At 36.3% G+C, this 13,899-nt stretch overlaps 1 protein-coding gene across 1 annotated transcript in view; it reads right to left on the reverse strand.

Moving 5' to 3' along the window:
- The window catches only part of LOC122095977 (cytochrome P450 7B1), a 157,452-nt gene that overhangs the window by 6,650 nt on the left and 136,903 nt on the right, over window positions 1-13,899 (reverse strand). The window contains exons 3-5 of the mRNA XM_042666334.1: window positions 11,200-11,790; window positions 10,533-10,739; window positions 543-718 (exon numbers count right to left, since the gene is read on the reverse strand). Coding sequence (XP_042522268.1) covers window positions 543-718; window positions 10,533-10,739; window positions 11,200-11,790 — 974 coding nt within the window. The remainder of the gene's footprint in view (window positions 1-542; window positions 719-10,532; window positions 10,740-11,199; window positions 11,791-13,899) is intronic.

Here is a 13,899-nt window from a genome sequence, read left to right on the forward strand (position 1 = left end):
TTCACCCACGAGCCGCAGCTTTACAGCCTCAAGTTCATAATGGAGCTAGCTGGGGTACCTACCACTGGTTTTCAAAAAAAACTGTGTTTGGGTTTATCTACAGTGATGATGTTAATTGAGTCAACTCTGTTTTGGAAATATTCTGCAAAATACAGTAGTTGAGTGTTATTTATTTTCTATCCAGCCTGTCAGTAGTTAACCTACCATGGTTTTTAATTCTCTACCAACAGTACCTAATTTGGGTCAAAACTTACTGATGGCTAAGGTACAATGCCCATTTCATCTGGAGTCTTGTTGTTTTATAGATTACACTGTCTTTCGGAGATAGATCCTTAGGATAGATCCTTGGTTTAAAAAAGGCAAACTTTCCCATCAGAAGGAAGTAAAAAACAAGAAACCATCTCAAATTCTGCCTGTATCAATGTAGAGAGAGAAAGAGAGAAAGAGGGAGACACAGACAGACAGACAGACAGAATAAATGAAAGAGGATATATGTTTGCACAGCCTAAGAAGTAGCAGTGACCAGCTTGATGCTTACTTACCTCTGGAGCTTCAAAAACTTCAGGGTCATTATGTAGCATTGGAGGAAAAATGGCTATCAATTCTCCCTTCCGCAGACAGCAGTCACTGGTGTCAGAACTGATAATCAAATCCTCTTCAACAATACGAAATGTGCCAGAATGTGAACACAGTCGAAAGACCTCAAAAATGATGCTTTCTGAAGGAAATAAATAATAGCTTACTGAACTATAACTATGACTGAGAAGTATTCTCAGTGGAGCACTAAAGTTCATTACCAATAGACTTGATTAAAGAGGAAACAATGTCTTTATCACATCCATTGTACTTCACAAAGAAGCCAATGGTGACAGGTAAGGGTAAGGGTAAGGGGGTACACCCCAAAACAACTAGGATTCATTTGACAGGTGTGAGGTAGCCATATTGTCTTGGGTCCGAAAGCCATTGATCATGATTTTTGTAAGGGGGAATGGCCTATAGGAAAGAATGCCATGTTAGAGTATTCATATTATATATAAACTACATCCTACTGAGAGTACACTAAGGTGAAATATCTCACCAACCTAGAGAACAGCAATGCCTTTCGAGCCAATCTTTTCGACTTAATAACCACTGAGGTAGTTAATAGTAAAATAACTGTAGTTGTGCATTCTGAGACAGCTTGACACTTAATTTCTTTCATGCTAGCTGTAAATAAAGCGTGAGTCAGCATTTGCTGGAAAAATTTCAAAAGGAAAATACTTTTTAATAGGATACAAAAGAAAACCACATTTTCCTTAGCATCTGCCACCATCATTCCCTGGAAGATTCCAGAAGCCGAATGTCCTTGCTTTCCCAGTGGCCTTCACCTTTTGCTCCTAGCACGACAGATTTTATGGCTAATTTCCGGCAATTTATCCTGGCAGTTTGAGGAGGAATTCCTTTGGGAATAATATGCATAATTTGCATAAATCATTCTGATAGCATGCATATCAGCGTGGAACTCCTGTCTAGGTCTGCATCTCTCCCTTCATAATCAAAAGTGACTATGTTTCCACCACCACGAATGGGCCCTAGAATATAAAGCTTGAGTCTTTCTAATCAGCAATGTGGAAGGAACTCCAAATGGAGGTTCCCCCCGGCCCTTCACATTATAACAAATGGCTCTGTTTATGACTTACAATTTAGAATACACACACACACACACACACTCATATATACACACACAGAACCGGTGTTCAGGAGAATTCTGACACACTGAGTATCTAATTATTAGGTTATTAAAGGCAGGCTCCTCTTGAGGACTTGCATCCATCAAAAATAAAAACAGCTATTACTTCCATGAAATTTAAATCTACGTGTAGCTTGCATGGGGATAAGAGTAGCTTTGGGTGTCTTCTCCCAGGAGTTTTTTTTTTTCCTTAAGCATGCATTTGTCTAAAGAAATGAGGCTGCGGTCAGCTCTGGGTAGGCAGCAGGGTGATTCAATGTGACGTACAGTGAGGCTGTGCATATTCTCTTGGACTGCCTTCGTTATTATAATCAGGCAGAGTCAAATCGGTTTGCTGGTGATGAGGCCAGATAAGAACTTTGGTTTTGGAACATAGACTCTACAGCAGATAGCCACAAGGCACCTGACACGACAGATTTCAACTGGCAGGACACCAACGACCAACATTTCTATGGTGAAAAGCAACGGTTGCCTTTCCATGTACTGCTGCTGGCTCTGTTGGACCAACAAAGGATAGCATCATTTTAGCTTGTGGTGTGAAATGGTAGCTGACATATGTAGCAGTGCTGTTCACCCAACAAGTCCAGTAGGGGTGTGGGAAGAAGAAAATGCAAAACCAAAATAATGGTAGGTGGCTACTGTGACAGGGCAGGCATTTAACAATCCAAATAACATAGTCACATCTGATTGGCCAGTGTGCTCTTGGGAAGCATGGCAGCTTGTGCCCACTGCAGTATCACAAATGACAATTGGGCAAGCATATCTTATGCAGAAGTTAATCACAATAATGGAACTCAAAGTGTGCCTCAGCAGTCAGATCGTAAGTGACAAATCTGTTTTACCTTCCAGTACCAGTTATGTGTGCAAGACGGGGTTGGCTCTTGCTCTGAGCAATCATGCCGATAATCATTAGGTGACAAAAGTAATGAGTTGCATTATTATCAACAATGGAGAGTTGAGCTTATGGGGCTCTGGAATACAACACAAAAGCCAGCAGCTTTTCCCACCAGCCCCAGTATGACTGTGGGCAGAACTATAGGTTGTGAAGAATGACACACTGCACAATAAAAAAAATAACACAAATTGCAGCCTCTACTTGTAGTTGTCATAGTTGAGCAGACACCAGCCAGTGCCACTGACAGACCAGCTGGGTCCTGGGAGGACTTCCATGCTGCACCAGGAGGTACAGTAAATTATCCTGCACGGTAGAGCAACATCTGTTTCTGTGCTAGTGCCGAACAAACAAGGCAATTTAAAACATACCAAGGGATAACCAAGCAACAAATGAACATGACCCTCATTTTTTCTCCCTTCTCACACACGATGTGTTAAACTCCATTGTGCAAGCATTCCATGAAAGAGAAGCCAGCCTTTTTATTTGATAAGGTGTTGTCAGAGAGATTTTTTGCATATTTCCAAAATGGAAAGAAAAAGCTTATAGTATTGTTATTCTTAGAATCTCCCTCCCCCCACGCCTCTATCTTCATTTCTTTTATACCAAAGCTAGCACTCAGTTCTCAATTTGCTCTAGAATTAAAAAAAAACTTTCCATATACTTATAAATATTCAGTCTTTAAACCTAATTTGCTATACTTAGTTCACATGCCTTCAAGCATTTGTCTTCCAATTTCCACTGAATAAATGCGTACTAATGAGAACTAGAGCAAGCTGCTAAGGCAAAGCTGGGTGACTTGGGTCTGGCCTGCCACCAGCTTGTGATAGGCGGGCAAATTGAGTTAAAATGAAAAGTCTTGTCAGCTGAAATTCAACATGGTAGCCAAACAGCTAGCTGTCAATCATACAGCCCAAACAAGGAACTGCAGGTAATAAAAGGTCACTGTGAATCGTTACTGCATTTGGCTTTCATATAGAAGTAATTTTAATTAAACATGATTTCTATCTGTGTTTTACAAAACTTATTGTGCATAATAGATTGTTAATTTATGCTAAGATTTAGTGGATATTAGAACCACTCTCATTATTAGAAGGCATTGTAGAAAAATGGCCATCAAGAATGCAAATATGTTGGGGATAAAATTTATTCCAGGCAATGTAAGGTGCCACAGATCGTAACTGTGATTAAGGCTGGCTCTGTTTTATTACGAATTGGGCTTTGCTAACTAGTATCCACAAGAAAATTTAAAATTCCTACGGTGAATGAATACTTCTGAGCCTGAACTAATGTCATCACCTGGCTAGGGAAGCGTTGTTTCTCTTTCCAGAATATGAAGGTAATTTGATTAAATGTTCCATCTCAGCAAAGGGCTGAGGCATGTTTTGAACTTCCACATAACAGAGGAAAATATCCAATGAAAGGACATGCTGGTAGAAAAAAGGCAAATACTCTTTACTTTTGCCCTCAGATCTCAATTCTGACTGGAATAATTGACAGATGATTTTCATTTGCACAGTTAAAGTGCTAAAGCAGATCATGACTATCAATAATGCATATAACAAAGCAAACACAAATAAGCACATCCGGGTTTTTGCCTCATACTTAGGCCATGTCTCTGTGTGTGGAATGAATGTACTGTGACACAGCCAGGCTGTTAATTTGGGTCATCTTAATGATTGGTGCAGGCTGGCATACCATCTGATTAGCTATGGTGATCAGTGGATAGCTGGTATGGCTGGAGTGAAATGAATAACCAGGCCCGGATGCAGTCACTGGGGTTGAACATTTGGTGAGTCTTTAAAGAGAATGTGGATGGGAAAGGATAAAGAGGCATAGATATGAAGATGGTGTGCTCTGGAAGGTGTGATGACATGAAGGATGGCTCACAAAGTGTGTCTCTAGGTAGATGACAAGGTAAATAAGAAATTACTTTAAGTTGAAGCAAAAAAAAGTCACAATTTTTGGCTTAACAACTGTATATTTGGATAAGGCTAAAAATAACTGTGAATTGGTACAAATGCTTACCTGTACATTGCTTTTCAGACATAACCTCTAGTCTACTGCTAAGCACATAAACATAGAGTCAACATGTACATATTCAAGAAGCATTGGTCAAGGCCCTTCTCTGCTCAAAGCATTGGGTTATTATTGCTGCTGGTTAGCAAGGGGAGGCCAACATATGAATTTGATCTTATATATCTGATCATGTATATCACAATAGGAATCTGATCATGTATATAGCAATCTGGGAATTTCAAGGTCAAAAGGTGCAAATAAATAGGAATGCTCCCAGATCCCACTTAAGATACAGCAGAATTTCATTTTAAAATTTACTTTGATAATAGAAAATAAAAATCATAACATTTATCATGTACAAAAGGATGCTATACACAACACTGTGGCCTGGCTCCATCAATCTCATTAACATATGCATCATCTCACATCTTTAAAAATTATTTGTGGTGAAAAGCTTAACCTATCTTTCACCAAATTAATATTCATAACTTATGGTCTCCTCTTCCTCCCTTTCTTCTCTCAATTCCTTTAAAATGTTATGCATTTTCTGTTTGTGTGTCATACATAGGGGTATTGTCTTTTAGCACGCCAAAAGAATTCAACTGCTTCATGTGCCTCTTAAAAAAGTCCCAGAACTGAATGTGCTATTTGTCTTGGATGAGTAGAAAGGAACTCTCATTTTCTGTGCTTCAAACAGAAATTTTTCTGTGCTCCTTATGTACTTTTAGTGATGCTCTGTGGGAGCAGAGAAGGAATAGAATTTTCGAAATAGTGTCTCTACTGACTCTTTTTAAGCTTTCTGATACCCTAGACTTTCTCAGTCACTCTGGTTACCCATTATAGTTACCTGACATTGTAAAACAAATGAACAAACAAGCACTCCATGGCAAACCAATGGAATCCAATCCAATGCATTAACTAAAATCTTTAAATTAGTGGTTTTGAACTTTGCTGCCCTCTCTCCAACTGAATTTTTCTAGCTATCTGCCCTTACCTTAGAACAATGCAATCAGGAACAGAGATGAGAAGTTTGTAATCTCACCAGATATGGAAACAAAGGCTGAGAAGCATCATCTTAAGCCCCTTTCTAAAAAGCCTCACATTTCTTCATCCTATTCTCTTGCAGTTGATTGTTAGAATAAATAGAATAATTGGCTACTATAATTAGCACTTAAGTTCCCTTTCAATTAGCTTATTTCTTCTGGCCCAGTCTTAATTTTGTGCTAGCATGAAAATAATGAACATCCAAATCAATATTTCTAATTTAAAAAACAGCTTCTATTTTTTTGTATAACATAAATATCTCAGTGCCTCCATGTGCAGGTTTCTGATGTACTCTTTGGTGAAAGATACTTTTTTTCCTCCATCTCCAGTTAGAAGGGCCTCCCTTATACGTGGTTAGGGCTGAGAGTTGGTGGGAGGATGCTGGTCCAGCATACATAGGAACCTGGGTTCTACCCTTAGTATACATAAAAAAATGTTCCTACCCACAATATAATTTATGATTCATCTATTACCTCATCAGGAGAGAGGACTTTAGCTAACTTCACAATGATCTGAATCATTTAAGTTATCATGTTTACAAATACACAATTATTTATAATATTGAATGATTACTTTTCCAAAATAATTGCCATAATCATGACAAACATGTCACAGAAATATAGAATGGCAGAAATATATGAAATTTTTGAGGTGGGAGGGACACAGGGACACTGTCTTCGTATTTTTTTTTCTGTAAGTATCAAACTATTCTAAAGTGAAAGCCTTATTTTTATTTCAACAAACATCAACGAAGTTCTAGTGTGGAACTCTAGCTTTACCTTAACCACATATTCTAAGGATTTGAAAATCAGTGATAAAAAACATCTAGTAAAAAGAACTGGTCATGCTCTCTGATGCATATTTTATTGCAATTTTGCCTGAGGTGCTAGTGATCGTTGTATGGCAATGAAATCAGGCAGGCTCCACATTAACTTTTAAGTTTGCTATTTAATTGTATGATTAGGATTGATTACCTAATCTTTCCAAGCCCTGTTATTCAAGGATTAGGAAAAAATACTCATACTTGAAAAGTTAAGTAAGCTAAGATATATAAAGGACTTACTAAAGTGAAATCATTGGTACTAGTATTCGGCTAGGCTAGGCTGTAGTTCAGCAACAGAATGCTTTCCAAATATATGTGAGCCACTGCATTCAATCCCCAGCAGAGTAAAAATGAAGTAAAACAAACACAAACATGATTATCCATAACATCTTATCCGGAAGTTAGTAAACTCAGATAACTTATCTTGATATAGCTCATATTTCCTGGTGTTGTCCTGGTGCACATCATGGCTGGCTTTACTGAATCAAAATAGAAAGTTCTCTTCTCTTTCAGTTGGGGCAAGGAAAAAAAGATGACCAAGAGGTTTGGGGTCAGATAGGTGTGAGGAGAAAGATGTGGCTGTGGTCAGAAAACCTGAGTGAAAATTTGTGCCTCTCCCCTTTTACTACTTCCATACCCTTAGGCAAGTGATTTAACATCCTACTCATTTTCTTATCTGTAGAAACAGTGATAAAATAATAGCAGAAACACTTGCTCAGAGAATGTAAGTAATTAACCCATGAAGTAAGTGATGAAGCTGCTTTGAAATACTGAAATTATTCATAGAAAGTCATATTTTACCATACCTCTGTTTTACTCCAATATCTGCAAGAGAATTGGGTCAAATTCAGAATATGCCATTGAAAACAAATAGATGACTGGAATTTACCTCAGCTGTTCAGGAGTTATGATTAATTTTCTCTTATGTTTTTATTAAAATTGTATGATCTTTTCTCTAACAATGCAAGATTACCTTTGTGGACAAGGTAGATTTGAATATGACGCTGGTTTGGTTCACAAAAAAATCAAAAAGGAAGAAAATAATATGGAATTTCAGGGGTTTCATACAGGTTAAATGTCATTTTGGAGAAAACTTTTACTGACTCGCTACCCTGTACTATCATGTTGTTTACATACCTTTATCGGGTATCCTATAAGAAGTAGTAGACATTAAAATTATTAGCTACCAATTTATCAGAATTTCTATTGTAGAGCATTGTTCCTGTATCAACATTTAGCTTATCTTCATCTCTCTGTATCTCTTTTCTTTTTCCTTGACCCATATTTGAAATCCAAAGTTCTAAATCATGCCTTCATTCCAGCTTTTATTGCTAGAAAAATTGATATTAAAAAAAACTTTTCTCTTAAGTTCTCAAGCTTCCTTTCTATAATCTTTTCCTATTTGGATTTTTAGCCCTAAGTAACAATTAATCCAAACCTCATTACACTTATTAAATCATATAAATTTAAATTTAACCACAGAGATCTGCACTAAACATTAATAGATCATTTTAATGGAGCCATGATAAACAGAATCTTCACTTAGCAAGACACATAAATTACAAAAAAAGCTATGTTTTCTTCGTTTGAAAGGTAAGAGTAGACTGGTTTTAAAGAGAAATTCTCAAGAGTGATAAAAGCACAAAGCTCTCATAGCCTCTTGCAACAAATGATAGTTTTGAATTAGTTTAACAGACTATGACATCCCCACTCCCTTTTCAGTGCTGCTTCATCAGAGTGTGCTGGCATGCAAATCTCTGCATAAAGAAGAATCTCTTGTACTATATCAACATAAAAAAATCTCTTCCTAGTTAAAAAAAAAATGCAGCATTCATTTTATCATTGTAATAGTTTCTCTCATAATGATAAAGACTCACAACCCCCTTTTTAAAAAAGAGACTGTATTTAAAACACATTCAACTCTTCCCTTAAGGAGATGAGAAGACACGTACATATCATGTGGCACATTGTGAATATCTAGTTGCATGACTTTTGCCTTTGTACAGTGTAGGTTCCTTCAACACAGAGAAATATTCATGTTTGTACTATTACTAAGTGCATAGTTTATCTGTTGTGTAACTGATTCATAAAAATGTACTCCAATCTGATTAAACTTTCTAGTAGATGAATATATATATATCCTGAAAGATCATCAGCTCCATCATTTCAATTCTCTTAATAAACAACACTGGCCTCTGCTGGTGACAGAGGTCATGATGAACCTTGCTGGCTACTACTGAGTGCTGACTACCCTTTGTCTAGGTGGATCTCAGCTCACAAGAGATTTTTGTTGCTCTGTTACTCGTTGGTTGGTGACAGCAAAGCTGTAAATATATGAGAGCTACAGGAATGATCATCTGAAAAGATGACTATGTATTCAAACAGATCCAAATTATTAGCTCTACAGTTTGCTATTTCTTCTGATCAAATTAATTCAGATGCTTCTGTTTTAAAAGATTATTGAAAAATAATCGTTTGTTTCCATGACAAGAGCTGGGAGAGGAAAAAAAGAATTGATAAATTTCAACTAAAGTTTTCACAGTAATACTTATGAACAGAATACAAAGACATATTTCTTAAAGATTACTTGTATTACATCCTGGTATATATCATCTAATTAAGAAAATACAATGGAAAGTGCATGATTATATAGAGAATTCAGCCTGTATCTTCATAGAGACTGTAAATATTCTTTCCAGAAAAGTACTATATATCCGAGTGGAGGCAACTACCCAGATTTTTACATAAGTTTTGAATATTTGTTCCTTAACAATTCTGCAAAGAAAAATAAATATTTGGATTTTAATAATATTCAAATTATTTTAATTCTTGATCCAAGTTCCTTTGCTAAAATATGTCAAACACAGTAAACTACAAGGTGACACATTTTTATTTAATGATCAAGGCACATTTTTGCCATTGCCTCTGACACTGATGAGTCTTAGTCTGACCAGTGGGAGCAACTTGTGTAATACTTGGAACATTCTTCTCAGTGCCAACTGGTGGTAAAGGTGACCAAGATTGAGAGAGCCTTTGCTCTTAGAAGTTGCCAGAAGAAACCAGAATGTATTGAAAAAATAAAAAATGAAGGCCAACATAGGCTAAAATATTAGTATCTACAATGTCTGAAAAAAGAGTGATAAATAAGCATTCTTCCTGCATTTCTCCATAGGAACTTGGAATTTTGTGAAAAGTATCCTTGAATGAAATATTAATTCAGAGAAAGCACAGACAAACTCACTGATGGGGAATTTAACTGGGAATATAAATTCAGTACAAGATTAAAGAGTCTTCTCAAAGGCGGTAAAGGAGAATAAAGTCCACAGTAATCACAGCTCATGTCATACATGTCTAGGCCTATGTAGGAACAATGGCAAAAAATGAAATATTTGTCCTACAGCCCTCAAATGTCTTTGAAATAGGGACCATAAACATCTCATTAGTGAGCTAACGTTATAAAATATAACTGCTTTAGATGGAGTCTTTGGTATGTGCTTTTTTTTCCTTCCTTCCTTTCTTTTCATATTTCCTTCTTTTTTGTGTTTTTAAATCATTAAATTCTAGTAAAGGATTTTTGTAATAGTTTTGAGAACCAACCATATACTGACAACACTGTAAGGAAGAATAAATACATTTGCACACAAGTTGCCTCTCTAAAATTCTTTTTCAATCACAAAATCCTTTTCTTGTCAAGATAGTACCGCAGTGTTTGGAAAGCATTAGCACACTAACAGATGCTCAGAATCAAATGACTTAATAGGCATAAACTTTTTTTTCCCAAATAATTGCAGAGCTTTGGTTTAGCCTTTTGCATACCTCGCATAGTTAATTACCTAGGACTTAATGTTTACATGCAATGAGTGTATCTACAGCTATAAACTACATAATTTATAATTGATGTAAATGGGTGTTATTATGTCAATTAGGCAGCTGTGTCCTCCACCTCTTGGTAAACAGCTATGAGTGATAAACTGAGTTTGTAGAGAGGTACCTTCTTTTCTTCATAACAGATAAAAATAAATTACCTAGGTATACCAGGCTGTCCAATTGTTCTCTGTTGAGGTGGATGGAAAATCCAGACCCTTTCTTTTGACCTGTTGACTGCAGAAAATGGTCAATTTCATCACGCAGTGCTTCCATAGCTTCTGGGTGCCGGAGAAGATAATACATTGCCCAGAACATAGCTGGAATAGTGTTTGCCACAGAGGCCCAGAGAAAGGCAAAATGATGTGCTGGGAGAAAATAAGTGAAAAGGAAGATTAATAGCGTTTATTACACTGATTAGATTTGCAGTGTGCTAATTAAAAGATGTTAGGACACAGACCCAGCCAAGGATCAGTGCATGCTAATGAGAACCAATAGGCTTCTGAAGTCTAATTTTCTGCTTAATGAGAATAGTTTAAAATGTAATGTGTGTGTAGAGGGGGCAAGAAGGTGGGGGATGAGATAAGAGGAGTAAATGCAGCTTAGTTATACTCTTTCTCATTATCGTCATTAAGTATCTTGTTTTACCACCTCAGCAAAAAAAAAAAAATCAATTATCATAGAGGGTTGTTTCAGAGTAAAACATTTTACCGTTAGCCAATTAGAAAGAGCATAAAAATTTTCAAGGTCGCCATCTTATCTTTTTATTTCAAAGGTGTACTGTAAATTATTTTATTTAAGGCAAGTAATCATTCAGAAATTCCTTACCTCCTATTTCAGTGTCCTCAAGATTATAGTATTTCTCCAGGATATTTTGCCTCTGTTGAACAATTTCTGACCATCCTTGTATGTGAGTTAATTTCTCTAAGGTAAAAAATTGTATAAGTTTCTTCTGCATAGCTTTGGCATTTCCTATAAACTCAATGGGTATGTCCGATGTTATGTATAAGAACTTGTCATCAAAGTTTACAAAATCGTCTCTTAGCTCACTGATTATTTTTTTGCTATCATCAGCAAGAATTTTTCCATATATGGTTGCAAATGTGAGCTCAAATATTACCGACCTACAGAATGTTAATATTTGAGTTGTGTTCCAATTTTTGCTTTCTCCTAAATGTATATCAACAATTTGTTTTGCATTCTGGAGTATATTTTCCAAGAGTGTTTCCAAAGGTTTGCCTTGCAAATATTGATAGACACCATGAAGGTCACGGCCAAGGTCATCATTTTCTAGCAACTTCTTGACAGAAAATGCTTTTGCTGCTAATTTTCTACCAAATATTTGAAAGCTTAGTTGTCTGTGATATTTCAATAATAACTGGTACTGGAAAGGGTCCAGAACAAAGGTTATATATTTTCCTAAAAAAAAAAAAAAAAAAAAAAGGATATGAGTTCATTTGACAGCCAAACAAAAATACTTACCTTAAGTCTGAAATACTTTTGTATTAAAAATACCCTGTTAACTAAGACGCAAAAAAATTTTTTTATGTTTCCTTTTTTTAAAATTAATCAATTAATTAATTTTTTGTGAAAATACTGTACAGAGGGGTTACAATTACATGGGCAAGGTAATGAGTACATTTCTTATCAAGTATTGTAGCCTCCTCCTTTGTTTCCCCTTCCCATCCTTTCCCATCCTTCCTCAGCCCCCCCACCCAATCCTCCCTGCTCCCCCCCACCCCCCCACCCCCAAGTTGTACGTTTCCTTTTTTTTTTATTGTGAAAATACTGTACAGAGGGGTTACAATTACATGGGCAAGATAATGAGTACATTTCTTATCAAGCATTGTAGCCTCCTCCTTTGTTTCCCCTTCCCATCCCATCCTCCCCCCACCCCCCCAACCAACTTTCTCTCCCCACCCCCCCACCAAAGTTGTAAAGTTCGTTTTCAACGTAACGACTTGTACGTCTCATTGTTGCAATGGGTCCACCTGTATCCCTACTTAAACGATTTGTTTTTTCCCTTCCCCTCCACAAATTATACCAACATCAAATTCAGTGAAAGCAGGGGTTATACCGTGGGGGAGGGACACACAAAGCAACAAAGAAATAATCTTATAAATGTGTTAGAAACACTTGCATGAAAGAAAAAAAACATTTGAATACATATCTTAGAGTTCATTTCCCTAACATCAACTTAACTGACCTTTTCTGCTTGATTCAGACATATACTAGTTATTACAAATAAGGGAAATCATGGGACCTATGTTTCTTTGGGCCTGGCTTACTTCACTTAATATAATTTTTTCCAAGTCTCTCCATTTCCTAACAAATGGGGCAATGTCATTCTGTCTGCTGGAGGCATAGAATTCCATTGTGTATATATACCACATTTTCTTGATTCATTCATCTACTGAGGGGCATCTGGGTTGGTTCCATATCTTAGCAATGGTAAATAATGCTGCAATAAACATAGTCGTGCTGGTAGCTTTAGTGTGGTAAGACGCAAAATTTTATACAAATCTATTTCCTTCAGAAGTTTATTACATGTTTGCATTAAAATTCAAGATAGTGTGAAAAACTCTAGAAACTTGAGGTTGTTTCTTGCCATTCTAAATTACCATTGACAAGACACATCCAGTCTTTATTTTAACTACAGTATTCAAACATTAAAAATGTTCTTAACATAATCTCACAATTTCTTGGTGTTAACATTTGAATTTTCCCAACAAAACAACCAATAAATTGGTCAGATGTCATTCCATTACTATTCGTACTTAATAAAAAGCTTTTTCATACCTGATACCACCTTTGTTTTGGTCAGATACAATTTTAACTCAAATACACGATAGTGCACTCACAAATAAACATTTAATTTACAAAGAAACATCTAGTCCAATACTAACAAAAGAACATAGATAATAACATTTTCATTTTTGTACATGAGAATATAGTTGCTCAAAGAGATTTGGGAACTTGTTTCCAGTGACATACCGACTTGTGACGAACACAGGATTCCAAACTAGATCTTATCTACTCATTTCATTCATAAATGCCTTTAACACTTATTGGGATCTGCACACTTGATTGGGTATTTTTTAATGTGAAGCAGATTTTTATTTTTTACACATTTAGACTTAATATACCATTTAAAAGAATAAGTCAGATTGTTTTCCTGTACTCTAAATGGAGTTGGGGGACACATTCCAGCAACATACATACACATACACTCACATGCACACATACTCATATATACACATATGGAGAGAGAAAAATCTTTTACTAAAGGTATACAATAAATGCTGTTTCCTTTCTTGGGGTGACTGATATGAGGAGTATTTGTAGCATGGTGGAAGGTGTAAAACATAGAAACATAAATAGTCATAAAATCATTTCTTTCCTATGAGTGCCCAAAAGTGTGCTAAAGTGGTCGCACTGATTATCCTTCCATTCTTCTTAAGTATTTGAAAACCCATGCTGTTGACCATTCTTTACTATTGCTGTCCTGCCCTCAAGAACCTGAGAAAC

Source organism: Dipodomys spectabilis, unplaced genomic scaffold (genome assembly GCF_019054845.1).
Source record: "Dipodomys spectabilis isolate Male_0828 unplaced genomic scaffold, ASM1905484v1 ptg000015l, whole genome shotgun sequence".
In the NCBI taxonomy this organism is placed as follows: domain Eukaryota; kingdom Metazoa; phylum Chordata; class Mammalia; order Rodentia; family Heteromyidae; genus Dipodomys; species Dipodomys spectabilis.